At 43.1% G+C, this 12756-nt stretch overlaps 6 protein-coding genes across 6 annotated transcripts; 2 read left to right on the plus strand and 4 right to left on the minus strand.

Moving 5' to 3' along the window:
* Positions 1 to 204: 204 nt before the first annotated feature.
* FA14DRAFT_128095 (putative DAK2-dihydroxyacetone kinase) lies at positions 205 to 2144 on the minus strand (the record flags this gene model as incomplete). The annotated part of the gene is made up of 2 exons (XM_025496835.1): positions 205 to 1978; positions 2056 to 2144. The coding sequence occupies 2 exons, from the start codon at positions 2142 to 2144 to the stop codon at positions 205 to 207; spliced, it is 1863 nt and encodes a 620-aa protein (XP_025351804.1).
* An 823-nt stretch (positions 2145 to 2967) lies between these two features.
* FA14DRAFT_94769 (uncharacterized protein) lies at positions 2968 to 4028 on the plus strand. The gene has a single exon (XM_025503106.1). The coding sequence runs from the start codon at positions 3048 to 3050 to the stop codon at positions 3846 to 3848; it is 801 nt and encodes a 266-aa protein (XP_025351805.1). The 5' UTR covers positions 2968 to 3047; the 3' UTR covers positions 3849 to 4028.
* Positions 4029 to 4208: 180 nt separating this feature from the next.
* Positions 4209 to 5852, minus strand: FA14DRAFT_166127 (CoA-dependent acyltransferase; the record flags this gene model as incomplete). The annotated part of the gene is made up of 2 exons (XM_025500002.1): positions 4209 to 5583; positions 5812 to 5852. The coding sequence occupies 2 exons, from the start codon at positions 5850 to 5852 to the stop codon at positions 4209 to 4211; spliced, it is 1416 nt and encodes a 471-aa protein (XP_025351806.1).
* A 415-nt stretch (positions 5853 to 6267) lies between these two features.
* On the plus strand, positions 6268 to 7517 carry FA14DRAFT_166128 (uncharacterized protein; the record flags this gene model as incomplete). The annotated part of the gene is made up of 4 exons (XM_025500003.1): positions 6268 to 6454; positions 6482 to 6582; positions 6651 to 7248; positions 7405 to 7517. The coding sequence occupies 4 exons, from the start codon at positions 6268 to 6270 to the stop codon at positions 7515 to 7517; spliced, it is 999 nt and encodes a 332-aa protein (XP_025351807.1).
* Positions 7518 to 8444: 927 nt separating this feature from the next.
* FA14DRAFT_114799 (ARM repeat-containing protein) lies at positions 8445 to 10307 on the minus strand (the record flags this gene model as incomplete). Its single annotated transcript, XM_025496073.1, has 3 exons — positions 8445 to 9102; positions 9184 to 9865; positions 9917 to 10307. Coding segments are annotated over 3 exons (1731 nt in total), but the record flags the coding sequence as incomplete, so codon positions are not given.
* Positions 10308 to 10448: 141 nt separating this feature from the next.
* Positions 10449 to 12028, minus strand: FA14DRAFT_94998 (uncharacterized protein). Its single transcript, XM_025503107.1, has one exon. The coding sequence runs from the start codon at positions 11901 to 11903 to the stop codon at positions 10599 to 10601; it is 1305 nt and encodes a 434-aa protein (XP_025351809.1). The 5' UTR covers positions 11904 to 12028; the 3' UTR covers positions 10449 to 10598.
* Positions 12029 to 12756: the final 728 nt, after the last annotated feature.

Consider the following 12756-nt stretch of genomic DNA (forward strand, 5'->3'; position numbering starts at 1 on the left):
CACACACACACACACACACACACACACACACACACACACACACACACACACACACACGCACTAACACACATACACAAAGATGCTCTATAATCCACCCCTTAGCGCAGCGTATAAAGAAAGTCATTGGATTCTTCCTATTTCTTCTCATTCATTTGTTTATGAAAGGTGACAAATCGAGGTATGAAATCTTGTGTTCAGTATGATTTAGTTTAAAACTTGACTCAAACCGTCAACCAAAGCCCAAACACCCCATGCACCCGGATCTGGTGGCATGTCTTTCTTATCATCCATACTAGCAACATACGTTGCACGACCTAAACGAGCTCTCATCGTCTTTGTAGCTTCTGCACCTTCTTTGGCGGCTGCGACACTATCCGCGAGAGATTTGCCATTCGCCAATGATTCACAAAATGGAGTGAGTGCGTCAACCAAGGTACGATCGCCTGGACGAGCGGGTGTGTAGGTACCCAAATTGGTCAATGCTGCTTGGGCTGCATAACCCCATTCTTTAATCGTTGCTGGTTGGCCTGCTTTGCCGGGACCGGTTACCAAACCTTGAACTAAACCGGCAAAGAAGAGAGCATAAATGGCACCACTCGTGCCACCCATAGCACTTTCCAAAACTGTTCCGATACTCAAACAAGTACCTGCAGCATTGTTGAGATCGATCTCTCCTTTCTTCAAAGCTTCAATCGTAGCTTTGGCAGCATGCTCCAAAGTTTCACCTGCATCACCATCACCAACGATGGTATCGAATCGTGTCATATCTGGTTCTGCTGCAATTGCATTTTCGCATGCTTTTGTGATCGCACGTTGGGTAAGTTGTGGATCTCCGTTTGTTGGGCCACCTTGACTAGATTTTGCATCATCCGTTAAACCGCTCACACTGCCACCTTTTTGACGAACAGATTTCAATCGTTCGATCGCCTCTTGTTCTTCTGCTTTACGATCGCGTGGCTTTCCTGTAGCTTGTCCCCAGCCTGTGCGGACGCCTGACCATGCATAAGCATCAGTCGGTGCATCCAACAATTCCAAAACATTCTGTCCGGTTTCCTTTAAGATCTTCTTGTGATTCACCAAAGAGATACCGAAGCCTGGCGCATTGAGAGAAGTCATGTATTGATTGGCATAACAACGTGCAGGATGCAAGCTGTACGTATCGGCTAATTGGGTGATCACTTCATTCAATAAAGCATTCATTTCCAATTGACTTACACCGCCCAAATTATTCAACAGAACTGCGGGTGCATCATCTTTGTCAAATGCAACGTAGGCACGATCTGTATCGTTTTGGTTCAACAACAGATGCAACATTTCTCGAATTAGTTCGGATGCTGGCGGTGTCTTGTCCAATCTTTTGAATCCGGGTTCGTTGTGGATACCCATTCCGATTTCGCATGCTTCGGCGGGTAAGGCACCCCAATCTTCCGCATTTTTGGAGCGACCTGGTACGTGACAATGGTCTAGAGAAGTACCGATGGATACCGTACCCTCGATCAAAGCATCACCCAAGGTTTTCAATTGTTTCACGTTTAAACCTTTTTCCGAACCTGCACCGAGAACCTTGCAAGTGATAATGTTTCCGGCCAAACCACGACGACCGACCAAGCCACCACGTTCACGGCCAACGGCAACATCATCTCCCACGATGACCATTTCAACGCCTCCGCTGCTCTTGTTACCGCTGTAAGCCAATGCTGCGCGAGCCTTTTCGGTTGCTAAACCAAAGTTCAAACAATCACCTGTGTATCTGTTCACGACAAAAATTACACCTGCATCTGTATTTGCCAAATCCAATCCGCTGCAAATTTGCGAAGCAGATGGAGAAGCAAAAATTTCACCAGAAACGGCGGCAGTGAGCATACCACGACCGATCACTCCAGCGTGACCAGGTTCGTGACCTGCACCACCTCCAGAAATGATGGCAACTTTTGAATTTGAATGAGTTGTATCATAGATAATTTTGTGAGGTGCATAGCTGTGGAATAAGAATGAAAGTAGATTTCAGTCAGGCCAAAGTATCAAGATGTGCACATATTTTTCTGTTCCACTTACTATCTCAATGCTGGATTTAAAGCGATTGCACCACGTTCAGCTTTGTCCACCAAGCCATCAGCAGAATCAAAGAAGTGTTTTGTACTCATGATAGATGGAATATCCGCTTTTTAAAGATGAAGAAAGAGACTTTTTTTTAAGAAAGGGATGATGGGAATGAATATTAAGCTAAAGAAATGTTTCTTTCTGCTTGCTGTCATGCGTCTTTGTTTGATCTGCTGTAGAATCACTTCCACCTTTTGAGCGGGGGGGTGAATACTTCTGAAATGAAACAGAAGAATGGTCCGTGCCTGGCGCTAATATTCATTAAGCACGAAAGCATCATCATTCGCGCGCGGCGATGCACACGATCCGATACACTGATACAATGCATTCGCCACTCGGTGACTTCCTTAATCTATGACGAAATGCAAACAAATCAATGAAGTCGTGGCACAAAAGACAAGAAGGAAGTCACGTTGCAGAAATATTGACCCAATTCACTGGGCCACCCACAACATACCTGGGTGCATTTGATCGAATAGCTTCTGCTAGCTTTAAAAGTCTCTATACAGGCAAGTATGAATCTACAAAATTGCACACATAAGATATCAAGGTAGGAATGATGACCATCTGATACTAAACAAAGAAAATCATTGACTTTTATCATTCAATGCGGTGCAAGTAGCTGCTGAGCGGGATGAGCTTGTGCTGCGCTGCGCAGCGCAGCGTGCCGTTTAGTAGGCCTTCGATAAGCTTCTAAGCAGAAGCCGGTCGGTCTTCCGTGTACAAATGTGTTATGCAGCAGCACCTCAGCAGTCGCTCGTTCAAATTGCCTTCCACGTCATTAGTGAGGGTACCTGAGCTGTGTTAAAGTTGCATTGCATGTCGCGCGGAGTGCGTGCGTTTAGCAATGTGCACCCTATTTAAACTTTCTCTCTTTTGAAATACAATCAGTGGTTATCATTCCTCCTAATACTCCCACCACCACCAACTACACCTCCTCATCACACATGTCCTATCTCTCACCACCCTACACAGATGATGATGATGCCCGGTCAACATCTTCATCATCAAATAGTTCCACAAAAGGCTATGAGACTAAATTAGCCCTCAAATTACGTTCGGTAGATCCAGAAAGAGCTGCTCGTCTTGCAGCTCGTGCCGCTCGTAATCGTGTTTCCGCTCAAAAAAGTCGTGATAGAAAAAAGAAACTCGTATCGGAAATGGAACAAGAATCCAATCAGTTACGTGCAGAAAAGGCAGAATTGGAAGAACGTGTACGAACATTAGAAGGCTTGGTCAAGACTTTATTGATGAATCAAAACCTATCTCCGACAACTCAAATGGATCCTTTTTCGATCGCAGCGCCACGAGAGAATGTACTTTCGCCTACTGATCTACTTTCCAAATTCACTACAAAACCTTGCAATCAAGTATCATCTCATCAACAGCAAAGTATATATGATTCTCATGCTTGCCTCCCAGCAGAGGAGGTGACATTCAATCGTCATGATGACAATCATGAACGGTCGAATGCCCTGCAGCGGGCATGGATTCTATCTTGGCTTACGATGAGCGCAAAGGCTTTGACTTCATTGGACACTTGTCAAACGGATTCAGTGAAAGAGATCACAATGGCATTGCAACACACTCTCAAATCGGCAGCAGCATCGATACAAACGAAGGATCACAAGTTGAGAATACAGAGACGGGCTCCAATTCATCAGCGTCTACGGAACTCGGCCAGGACATGTTCGAAACGCCGTTCTGCTTTACATCATCACCATCTTCGACCGATTCAATGTCATTAGCTGAAGAGAATTTATGGATAGCACAATGTCTTGAATCGGCTGCTTTAGCGAATGATCAAGGGAGCACAAGAGATTCGACGGTGCATGATGAACCTCAAAAGATCGTTTGAGTTCATGTATCAGTATGGAATATGGTGACGGGCAAGGAGAAATCGAATGCTTAGGACAAAGCTTTTGCTTCATTTCTGAGGGTATGATGGCGTACATCTGGCAAATCGATCTTATTGTATACTTTTACTAGCGAATCGTTATTATCGATTTCGACTTCTCACGTATCCGTGTCTTCAATGATATTTTTTAGTTGTTTCAAATTCGTGTGTCTTTATGATAGATTGTACAATTTTTCACTCCCTTCCCATTTCAATGCATCTTCACGATCCATGACATCGGATCTTCGAGCAATCGTTTCCAATCATTGACGAAATTTGCCAATTCAATACCCTCTACGATTCGATGATCCGCTGAAAAACTTATTGGCAAAATTGTTGCTGGTCTGACCTTGCCATTTTCCGGATCTCCTTCAAATCTAGGTAAAATTCTTGCCCTGCCGACAGCGCCAATAATCATTTGACCGGTCGGTGGAATCAAAGGGAATGTATGTGTTCCTCCGATGCTGCCTATATTACTCAAAGTGATGGTAGCGCCGCTGCCTGTTTCGCTTTGTGTTAAATTTCGGCTTGCGCCGATGCTTTGCAAATTTCCTATCTGTCGAGCAATATCGTTAATAGACAAAGATCGAACATCACCCTGAAGAGTGGGCGTTAAAAGACCTTTTGAAGATGCAAATGCAATCGAAATACGATGTTCTTTTGCTTGTTTTAATGTCATCGATTGAGTGTCAAGTATGCTTCGGAATAAAGGGTGATCGTTCAAAGTGATCGATAATGCTTTCAAGAGAAAAGGCAATAAAGTCAATTTTGACTCTTCGTTCGATTTAATGCTTTTCCCGTTCGCCTTGACAATTCGCTTTCGGACGGCTTCCAGTGTTGTTATATCAATCTCATCGCTGTAACCAAAATGAGGTGCTGTCCAAGTGTTGCTCATTGCTTTGAACATTGCTTTACGTACTCCTGTAATGGGAATCGTATCTGTGGCCAAAGTGGAATTTCTTATCGATTGACTAGAATGTTCAGAATCAGTTGTCTTTTGTTTATATTGTGATTTAGATGCAATGAATTGTTGAACGTCCTCTTTTGTTACCCTACCATCTTTGCCGGTACCACGAATTTCACCAATTTGAACGTCATTTTCTCTCGTCAATCGACGAACAGCAGGAGTGGCCAATGTAGCAAATCGAGAAGCAGACGAAGAAGGCTCGCTTTCTTCTTTAGCTCCAAATTCTTGAGTTGTATGATTTGTAGTATCCTGGGCTTTCTCGTGTTTTTCCTCATTAACTTCTTTCGCTTCATTCGAATGATCTTGTTCAACTGGTTCTTCGTCCGAATTTTGCGCAGATTCCAACTGAATACGACACAAAGGACTGCCTACTTTGGCCACCTGCCCAACCTGATAGCAATATTCTATAACTGTTCCCGTATAGCGAGAAGTGATTTCAACGCTTGCTTTATCTGATTGCACTTCTACCAAATTATCAAATTCTTCCACTCGAGTGCCAGGCTCGACAAACCATTTCACGATCTCACATTCCGTTATGCCTTCACCAACGTCTGCCAGAAGATAATCGACTATCTTTGCACCATCAACTTTCTGTGTGCTTTGTTGAAAGATTGCATTGCTGGAAAAAGATCTTTTCAATTGAGCAATTCCGAAAGAGGTGTTTTGCCGAGAAGGGGAAACAAGTGGTGAAGATCTACTATACTTTGATGCTGGATGAGATGCAAATATAATACGTCGATCATTCCTCCTTTTGAATGTGTTTGAGGATGTGCAAGTACTGTAAAGTAAACTTCTTTTATCTAAAGAAATAAGAATTGTTCCATTTGTATTCAACCTTTCCAAATACCTTTTTGCCGTAGAGCGACAGCTTAGTCGCAAGCCTGACATTTGATTTGAGAGTTGAAATGGTCAAAGGAATATTGAGTTTGATGATGGAGTTGGTTTGCTAACCTTCAACTTTGGTTTTTTTTTTCTTGCCAATGCGGGGAAGTGAAATGAACGCGTTCGCAAGAATTTCCGAAATACCGCGGAGACGGCGGAGTGTTTAAATGCTGCTTATATAATGCACCAAAATTCACCGATCAATCTTTCTTCTTCTAAAAAGCACGCCATCGACAGCACGCTAATGCTATGACACACACTTGCATTTCAGTGATTTAGTGCCTTTTTAACAGTTAAACCTCGGACAATATTCAAAAGAGAACTTCTTGGCCGAAACTGATCTGTGCAGGTGGTGGTGGTGGTGATGATGTTGAAAACACTCTTCTCACCACCATTCCAACTTAAAAAAAGAAAGAGAAAAATGTCATCTCCAACGCCTATCATCGTTTGGTGTCATCCAAGATCGGTTTCATCCGCATTCGAACGTGCTTTTATGCAAAGGCCCGATACACGCAGTTATCATGAACCTCTGAGTATGCCATTTTATTATGGAGAAAAAAGACCTTGTCACCGATACGATGATGATGCTTGTAAGGCAACCTCTGAAGGTCGCTATTGGAATTCAACCGTTGAAGGTACATTAAAGAGCGTTTTGGCGGAAACCGAATCAGGTGTAGAAGAGAACGTAACCGTTGGACAACATGAAAAAACCGCATGTCGTTATATTTTCATCAAGGTTTGTATTTCTTGTTGCATGCATGTATGCATTCGATCACTGATCATTCAATCTTCTTTTCTATACAGGACATGGCTCAATACGTTTTCTCCGCAGGAGCTTTGAGAAGTCTACATCCCGATTCTACAGTTTACAAGCCGAATGATAAACAAGCTGCAATTGCTTTCAACGATCCGTTGGAAAATCCTACAATCCTTCCAATTGATCTTTTGCGCAGATTCAAGCATACTTTTCTCATGCGGACACCAAAGAAGAGCGTTCCTAGCTACTGGAAATGTGTACAAGATGGCGCAGCAGGTTTCGCATATTTTGATGCAGCTGAAGCCGGCTACGTTGAATTGAAGCTTTTATACGATTGGATGGCAAATCCAAAATCAACGTTCCACACGGCAGAAGAGACTAACGACGCACATTTGATACCTGGTCAAGTGCAAGCTCAACCCATGCCTCCTCCATTGGTTGATGCTTCTGATTTATTGGCCCGACCAGATGATGTTGTTGCGCGATATTGTGCAGCGATCGGAGTCCCCTTTGATGATGGAATGTTGAGTTGGGAAAGTGGTACAGTGAATGCATTCAATTCATGGCAAGGATACCATACTGCCGCTCAAAATAGTACAGGATTCAAACGTGAAACACCAGTCGATCCAAGCGCAGAACAAGCAGGTAAACCTCGTAAACGTGTGGATAGTGTAGATAGCGCAAAGAGTGAATCACAAGGCCAAGAGAAGCAAGACGACAAAGATGGAAAGAAAGATTCGGAGAAGCAAAATCTACCAAAGGAAGTTACCGACGCGATCAAGTAAGTATAAGTCTATGAAGAGACATTTCTCAATGGCTCATCACGCATTTCTGACCATGCTTTTTCTCCATCTAGTGCCAATCTGGATTCGTATAATTATCTGTACGCTTTCCGCAGCATCAAGACTGCCTAGTTCGCTACTTGCTGATGACCAGTCGCATATCTCATCACATTCAGTCGACTTGAATTGGCGCTCTAAACGGTGGAGTTCATACTCTCGCTAGTAATACAATTTTGATGAAAAGAAGAACGAAAGAGTAAAGACTCGTTGTGAATTTATCTGCTGCGACGGCCCAGTCGAATGAAACTCTATCATTCATTTTCACATGTCCCATGCATCTTCTTCTTCTTCATTCAACGGGGCTGTTGGAATGGGTAAAGCATGTCGGCTACCGTTCGCTACACTTTTCTCATTTGCGGACGAGGTTGAGGATGTTGAGGGACTTTGTATACGTTTTACGGAACCCAGTCTGGATTTCGCCTGCGGCGAGTTGCGAGCTGTGCTTGTATTCACAACTATATTGCGACTCATTGGCTCTTGTGTTTTTCGGTGAAGAGTGCCATTCAATGGCGCGGCTGCAAAGGTTGTCCAATCATCTTCGTCATCCATTACGTTCATCAGATCGCCATTCTGGGACCAAGAAACGGTTTGAGGTGCTTCTGCATTTGCTGTTTCAAGTTCGGGTTCATCCTCCATCATACCTAGGGACATTGCATTGTCATCTTCTTTCTGCGAAATGTGCATGGAATTGAGATCAAAAGCGGCAGCAGTAGTATTGAGGCGTGTCTGAGAGCCTTGTCTCGATGATGAAAGAGAACCAGCTTGATTAGATATAGGCTGTAAACTTCCGTTAGTGACAGCCTGCGGGATTGTAGCGTTTTCAAACTTTCTGTCCTGGCTCTCTTTCGCGCCAGTTTCGATGCCACCGCCAAATCTTGCGACTGTCCATTGAGCGAGAGCTGTAGCAGCACTTGTCGTCGATTGTACCGTGACATTTGGCATCAGAGAAGATGAGACGGCATCTATATTATCTCGTTGGGAGTGATCTTCGCTTGATCCCATGCGGGTGGCTGCTTCCTCTATCTTTTTCAAGAATAGATCCAAAGCGCTCTTTGCTTGCTCACGTACGCCCTGATCGCTATCTAAAAGGCATGGACAGATGGAGGGTAGAATTTGATTCGCACTTTCAACACCATCAAAACTTTCAGCTGTTGCCATGAATGCCATAATTCCAGCAATACGTGCAGGAACAAAAGTATCTTTTAGTACACGTATGAAAGCCGGAATGAGAACCTTTTTCCTCGTTGAAAGGCTCAATTTCGGTGCTAGATTGCCCAATAATATTGTGGTATTAGTACGAATTTGAGCTTCTGAATCGACTTGTGTTCTTGCCAATTGCCGCAAAAGGTCATTGTTCAAGATGCGTTCGGACAATTTATCTGATAGTGGCACAATTGCACGAACGGTGGCTTCCCTGATCACAGCTGAAGTATCGATGAAACCGCTCAAAAGTTGTGGCCAAATTCGTTCAGAGATTTGTTTGCTATCTAATTTCTGAATGAACATCGTCAGGTTGTCCAATAAAGCCATACGAATCGATCGATCGGCGCTTTGAAACGTTTGAAAAATAGTGGGCGCTACTGCTCTTTTCCAATCCTCGTCATTCAGCGGTTGACCTAATTGAACGATCAAAGGTAACAATCGACTTGCGTGCAGGCTTACAGGAATGCTTGTTATCCTTTCTCCGTCAGAGTGTCCGACGTTGCTTGTCGTTGCGCCACTTGATCCACTGGCCAACGTCATAGCATTGACCAAAACCGGTAATACTTTATGTTGAAGGAATTCAGGCGGAAAGGATTGTGATGATTGTTTGATGGTTTTCAAAATTTGAGCACGATCCTCTTCCGATGATAAAATGAAACCGTCTAGTCCGTTGGCCACCTTTACTAACCTATTTTCAGCGAAAAATCCGCCTGGAACTTTGTTTCCCGCTTCCTCAAATGTTTCAATTTTCAATCGAGATTTAGCGTTGGGCAAAAGCATTCTTTTCATCAGGGCGAATAAAGGAGCTGGTACTCGACCTTGAGCCGGAATTGCATTTGCATTAGAACTTGAAGGTGCAAGAGTGCCATTGTATGCTTCTATAATCATCCTTCCAAAAGCATAAGAGTCGAAAGCATGAATCTCTAACTCTTTCAACACGCTCCATCCAGCTTGTTTCACTTCTGGTGGAGCATTTCGAATCGCATCGGGCACCATACCTCCCATCGTATAAAGTAAAGAAGTTGCATCAGATGAACCAATGAGATCATTCGATGATGATGGATCGCTAACAAGCTCAAGTCCACCTAGTCGCCATTCTCCAGAAGGTGCGAGAAAAATGCTGTCTATCCGAACGTTGCCATGTGAAACGTGCATATCTGAATGCATAAAACGCAAAGCATTAGTAACTTTGGATAAACCCCAACCAACCCATTCGTCTTTCTGTGTTTGCGTGGTTGATGTAGATCTCTCTTTGCCATAGCCGCTACTGCTACCACTTGCACCATGGTTACTCATCTCTGCCAAGATTTTACCAAGCGGACGAATGTGTTCCACCGCGATAAAAACACCGCTTGGTGTTTCTGCACTGTTTAGTAATCTAATCACATCTGGATGTCGGGTCGTACGCAATCTTCTAAGTGCATTTCTTGCCAAAGGAAGTAGGGATTTTTTCGAATTAGAGTGTGATGATTGTTGTGAATCGAATATTAACATCGAACATGGCATTCCATCTTCCTTTCGTATTGCTGAATGAAGTGACCAAATTGTTCTGCCTTCGAACCAATTATCTCTTTCTCCGATCGTATATTCAGGCAAAGGTCCACTTTTTCCGGTCAGCAAAGCTGATGCGGCAGAAAAGAAGGACGACATGTCATCAAGTTGGTCTTTGGAAGGATTAAAGAAAGGAAGAAAGATCAAACGAATCACCACCTTCCTATTCTCTAATTTAGCGTGTAAAGCGTAAAGCAGTGCATCTTATTAAATACTGGAAGAGTGCACAACTTTACAAAAAGTTTAACGGTCTTGCGCACGCACGCAGGCACACAGGAAATACAAAGCATAATAATGTATTATTAGTAGGTGAAAGGAAACGCGTATCAAATCTCTCCCAATCAATGTACAATCACCATTCTCGTCATCATTCGAATTGATAAAAAGAGTGAAAAACTCTCATTGTAATGCTCTCTTCATTCTATCCTTTTGTCGATCAAACTTCGTGCGTAAACCACGTGAAGTATTCTTCACATCTTCATCTTCTCCTTCATCGTCACTTTGCAAACGGACACTGGCACACGGGATCTCGATTCCATCATAGACATGTTCCCCAGTTTCCAGTCCACCCGGAACGAGAAGTTTTTCATTATTGGGCGTCATGCCTAACATTGCCGCTGCTTTTGGATTGTCAGATGTGATAAAAGTCGTATTGCGACGTTCTTTTTTCTGCTTAGATATGCTTTGGTCATCATTGCTGTCGATTTTTGAGCTTGAAATAGTGCATTCATTGTCATCAATTGCTCTTGATCTTTTCATAAACCTATCAGCATCCAAAATAGGATTTGAAATTTCACGCTGCATCCTTGTAGGTGAGGGCGATGTACCGGCAGAAGAATTTGGGCTTTGACGCTTTATCAGATTTGTTGTGATGCTATTGTCGCTCGTTTTAACTTCTAGACTTTTTTGTAAAGGACCAAAAGCTTCTTCTAACATTTTTTCATCCAAGCGATGTCGAGGAATTGGCAAAAAGCTGGGCATGACTATTTCTTTCTCTGTGATATGAAGGTGGTCCTTTTTCCGAGGGCTTACACCATTTTCAAAAGGGTTTTCATCTCCTTCAGCCGTTAAGCGTTCCAGAAAAACCTTGTTCTTGCTCTGCACGTGAATGTCATCATCACTTCTACTCCTTTTGTTCCTGCGACGTCTGTAAAGTGGTACTGGTTGAACATCTTTGGCTTGTTCGGCAGAATTGACAGATGTCTCTGATTGGAGATTGGTTCCTCTTTCAAGCATTGCAGTCAAAGGCATAAATGGAACACTTTTTCGTCTTTGAAGATCGCTTGCATCATCAAAGTGAAGTAAAAAGTTTGTCGAAATGCTAGACCTTCTACGAGCAAATGTATTCTCAAATGAATGTCCACTTGAGGGAAAGTAAGGATTTGTAGGAGAACTTGGAACGGAATTTGACATGCCCGTTGCGGTTGAAGATCTACGAGAGATATCGCAATCGAAAGGGCTCATTGGACTGTTTGGAATTGATCTAGGCTGCAACAAATGACGAAATTCTTCTTCTTCTAAGCCATCAAACCATAATCGACCATCTTCGTCTCGATGACGAAGCGCTAATTGACGTTTTTGCATTTGAGATAAGCCAAACAATTTATCCATTTCAGCTTGAACTTCGTAGCGAATTGGACGAAATTGAGTAGGCCTTACGGGCACTTTGGGATCCGAATCATTAGTAGAAGGAATTTGGACCATTTTTACACCTGACAGGAATGTGAAAGGATTGAATCTTTTGGGGATACGAGGATTGGATCTCTTTTCAGATAAAGACCTTCTTTTATAAAGCTTTCTTGAATGAGAATTTCATTAATACATGGACAAAGGAACAAAGTCTTCATCATCGCAAAGTGCATTTAACCGAATTTGTGGATCGAACAAAGGGAAGAATATATGCTGCAAGGAGATGACCAGTATATCAATTGAACAACAAAGGGAATCATCATTACCAAAAATGCTAAGGCGCTAAAATAAAAAGCCACAATGCGGACCGCACAAACTCAATTCCCCTTTGTGTGTTTTTTGTTAGAATGCCGGGCGAATGTTCGAACAACAACAACCTGAAGCGCAAAGTCAGTCTTGAAACAACAATACGCCGCGTACACGGTGAAGAGCGACGCTAATCATCTTTTAGCGTACAAACTTTCGTTGTTAATAATGTGGAAAGTGGCGCGAGAGGCACTTTTTCAAAACCGGAAAAATGTCCAATAAAGCCAATTGTATAGACGATTGAGAAGAAGAAATAAGGTCAAGGCGGACTGCTCCGCTGACTCTATTGATGTACTCTGTGTAGCATCTTGTGTTAAGTCCTTCACCTCCTCTTTTTGCACTTCCTCTTTCTCAAGGCTCTCAGCCTGCATCCATTCACCGTTCCTCTTCTTCTCTAGAGACTGCCAATATTTGCTTGGAAGAGCCCGATGAATGCGAGTGTATAGACATCATGAATGAAGAAACTTTGACCGGCTTGACTGACCTCATTTCAAAACAGGCAACTATGATGTACTACCTTTGGTAATGTTGAACGGATGTAAAGCCAAAGAGTGTGAAGTGA

Source organism: Meira miltonrushii, assembly GCF_003144205.1.
Source record: "Meira miltonrushii strain MCA 3882 unplaced genomic scaffold FA14scaffold_7, whole genome shotgun sequence".
Taxonomy (NCBI): Eukaryota; Fungi; Basidiomycota; class Exobasidiomycetes; order Exobasidiales; family Brachybasidiaceae; genus Meira; species Meira miltonrushii.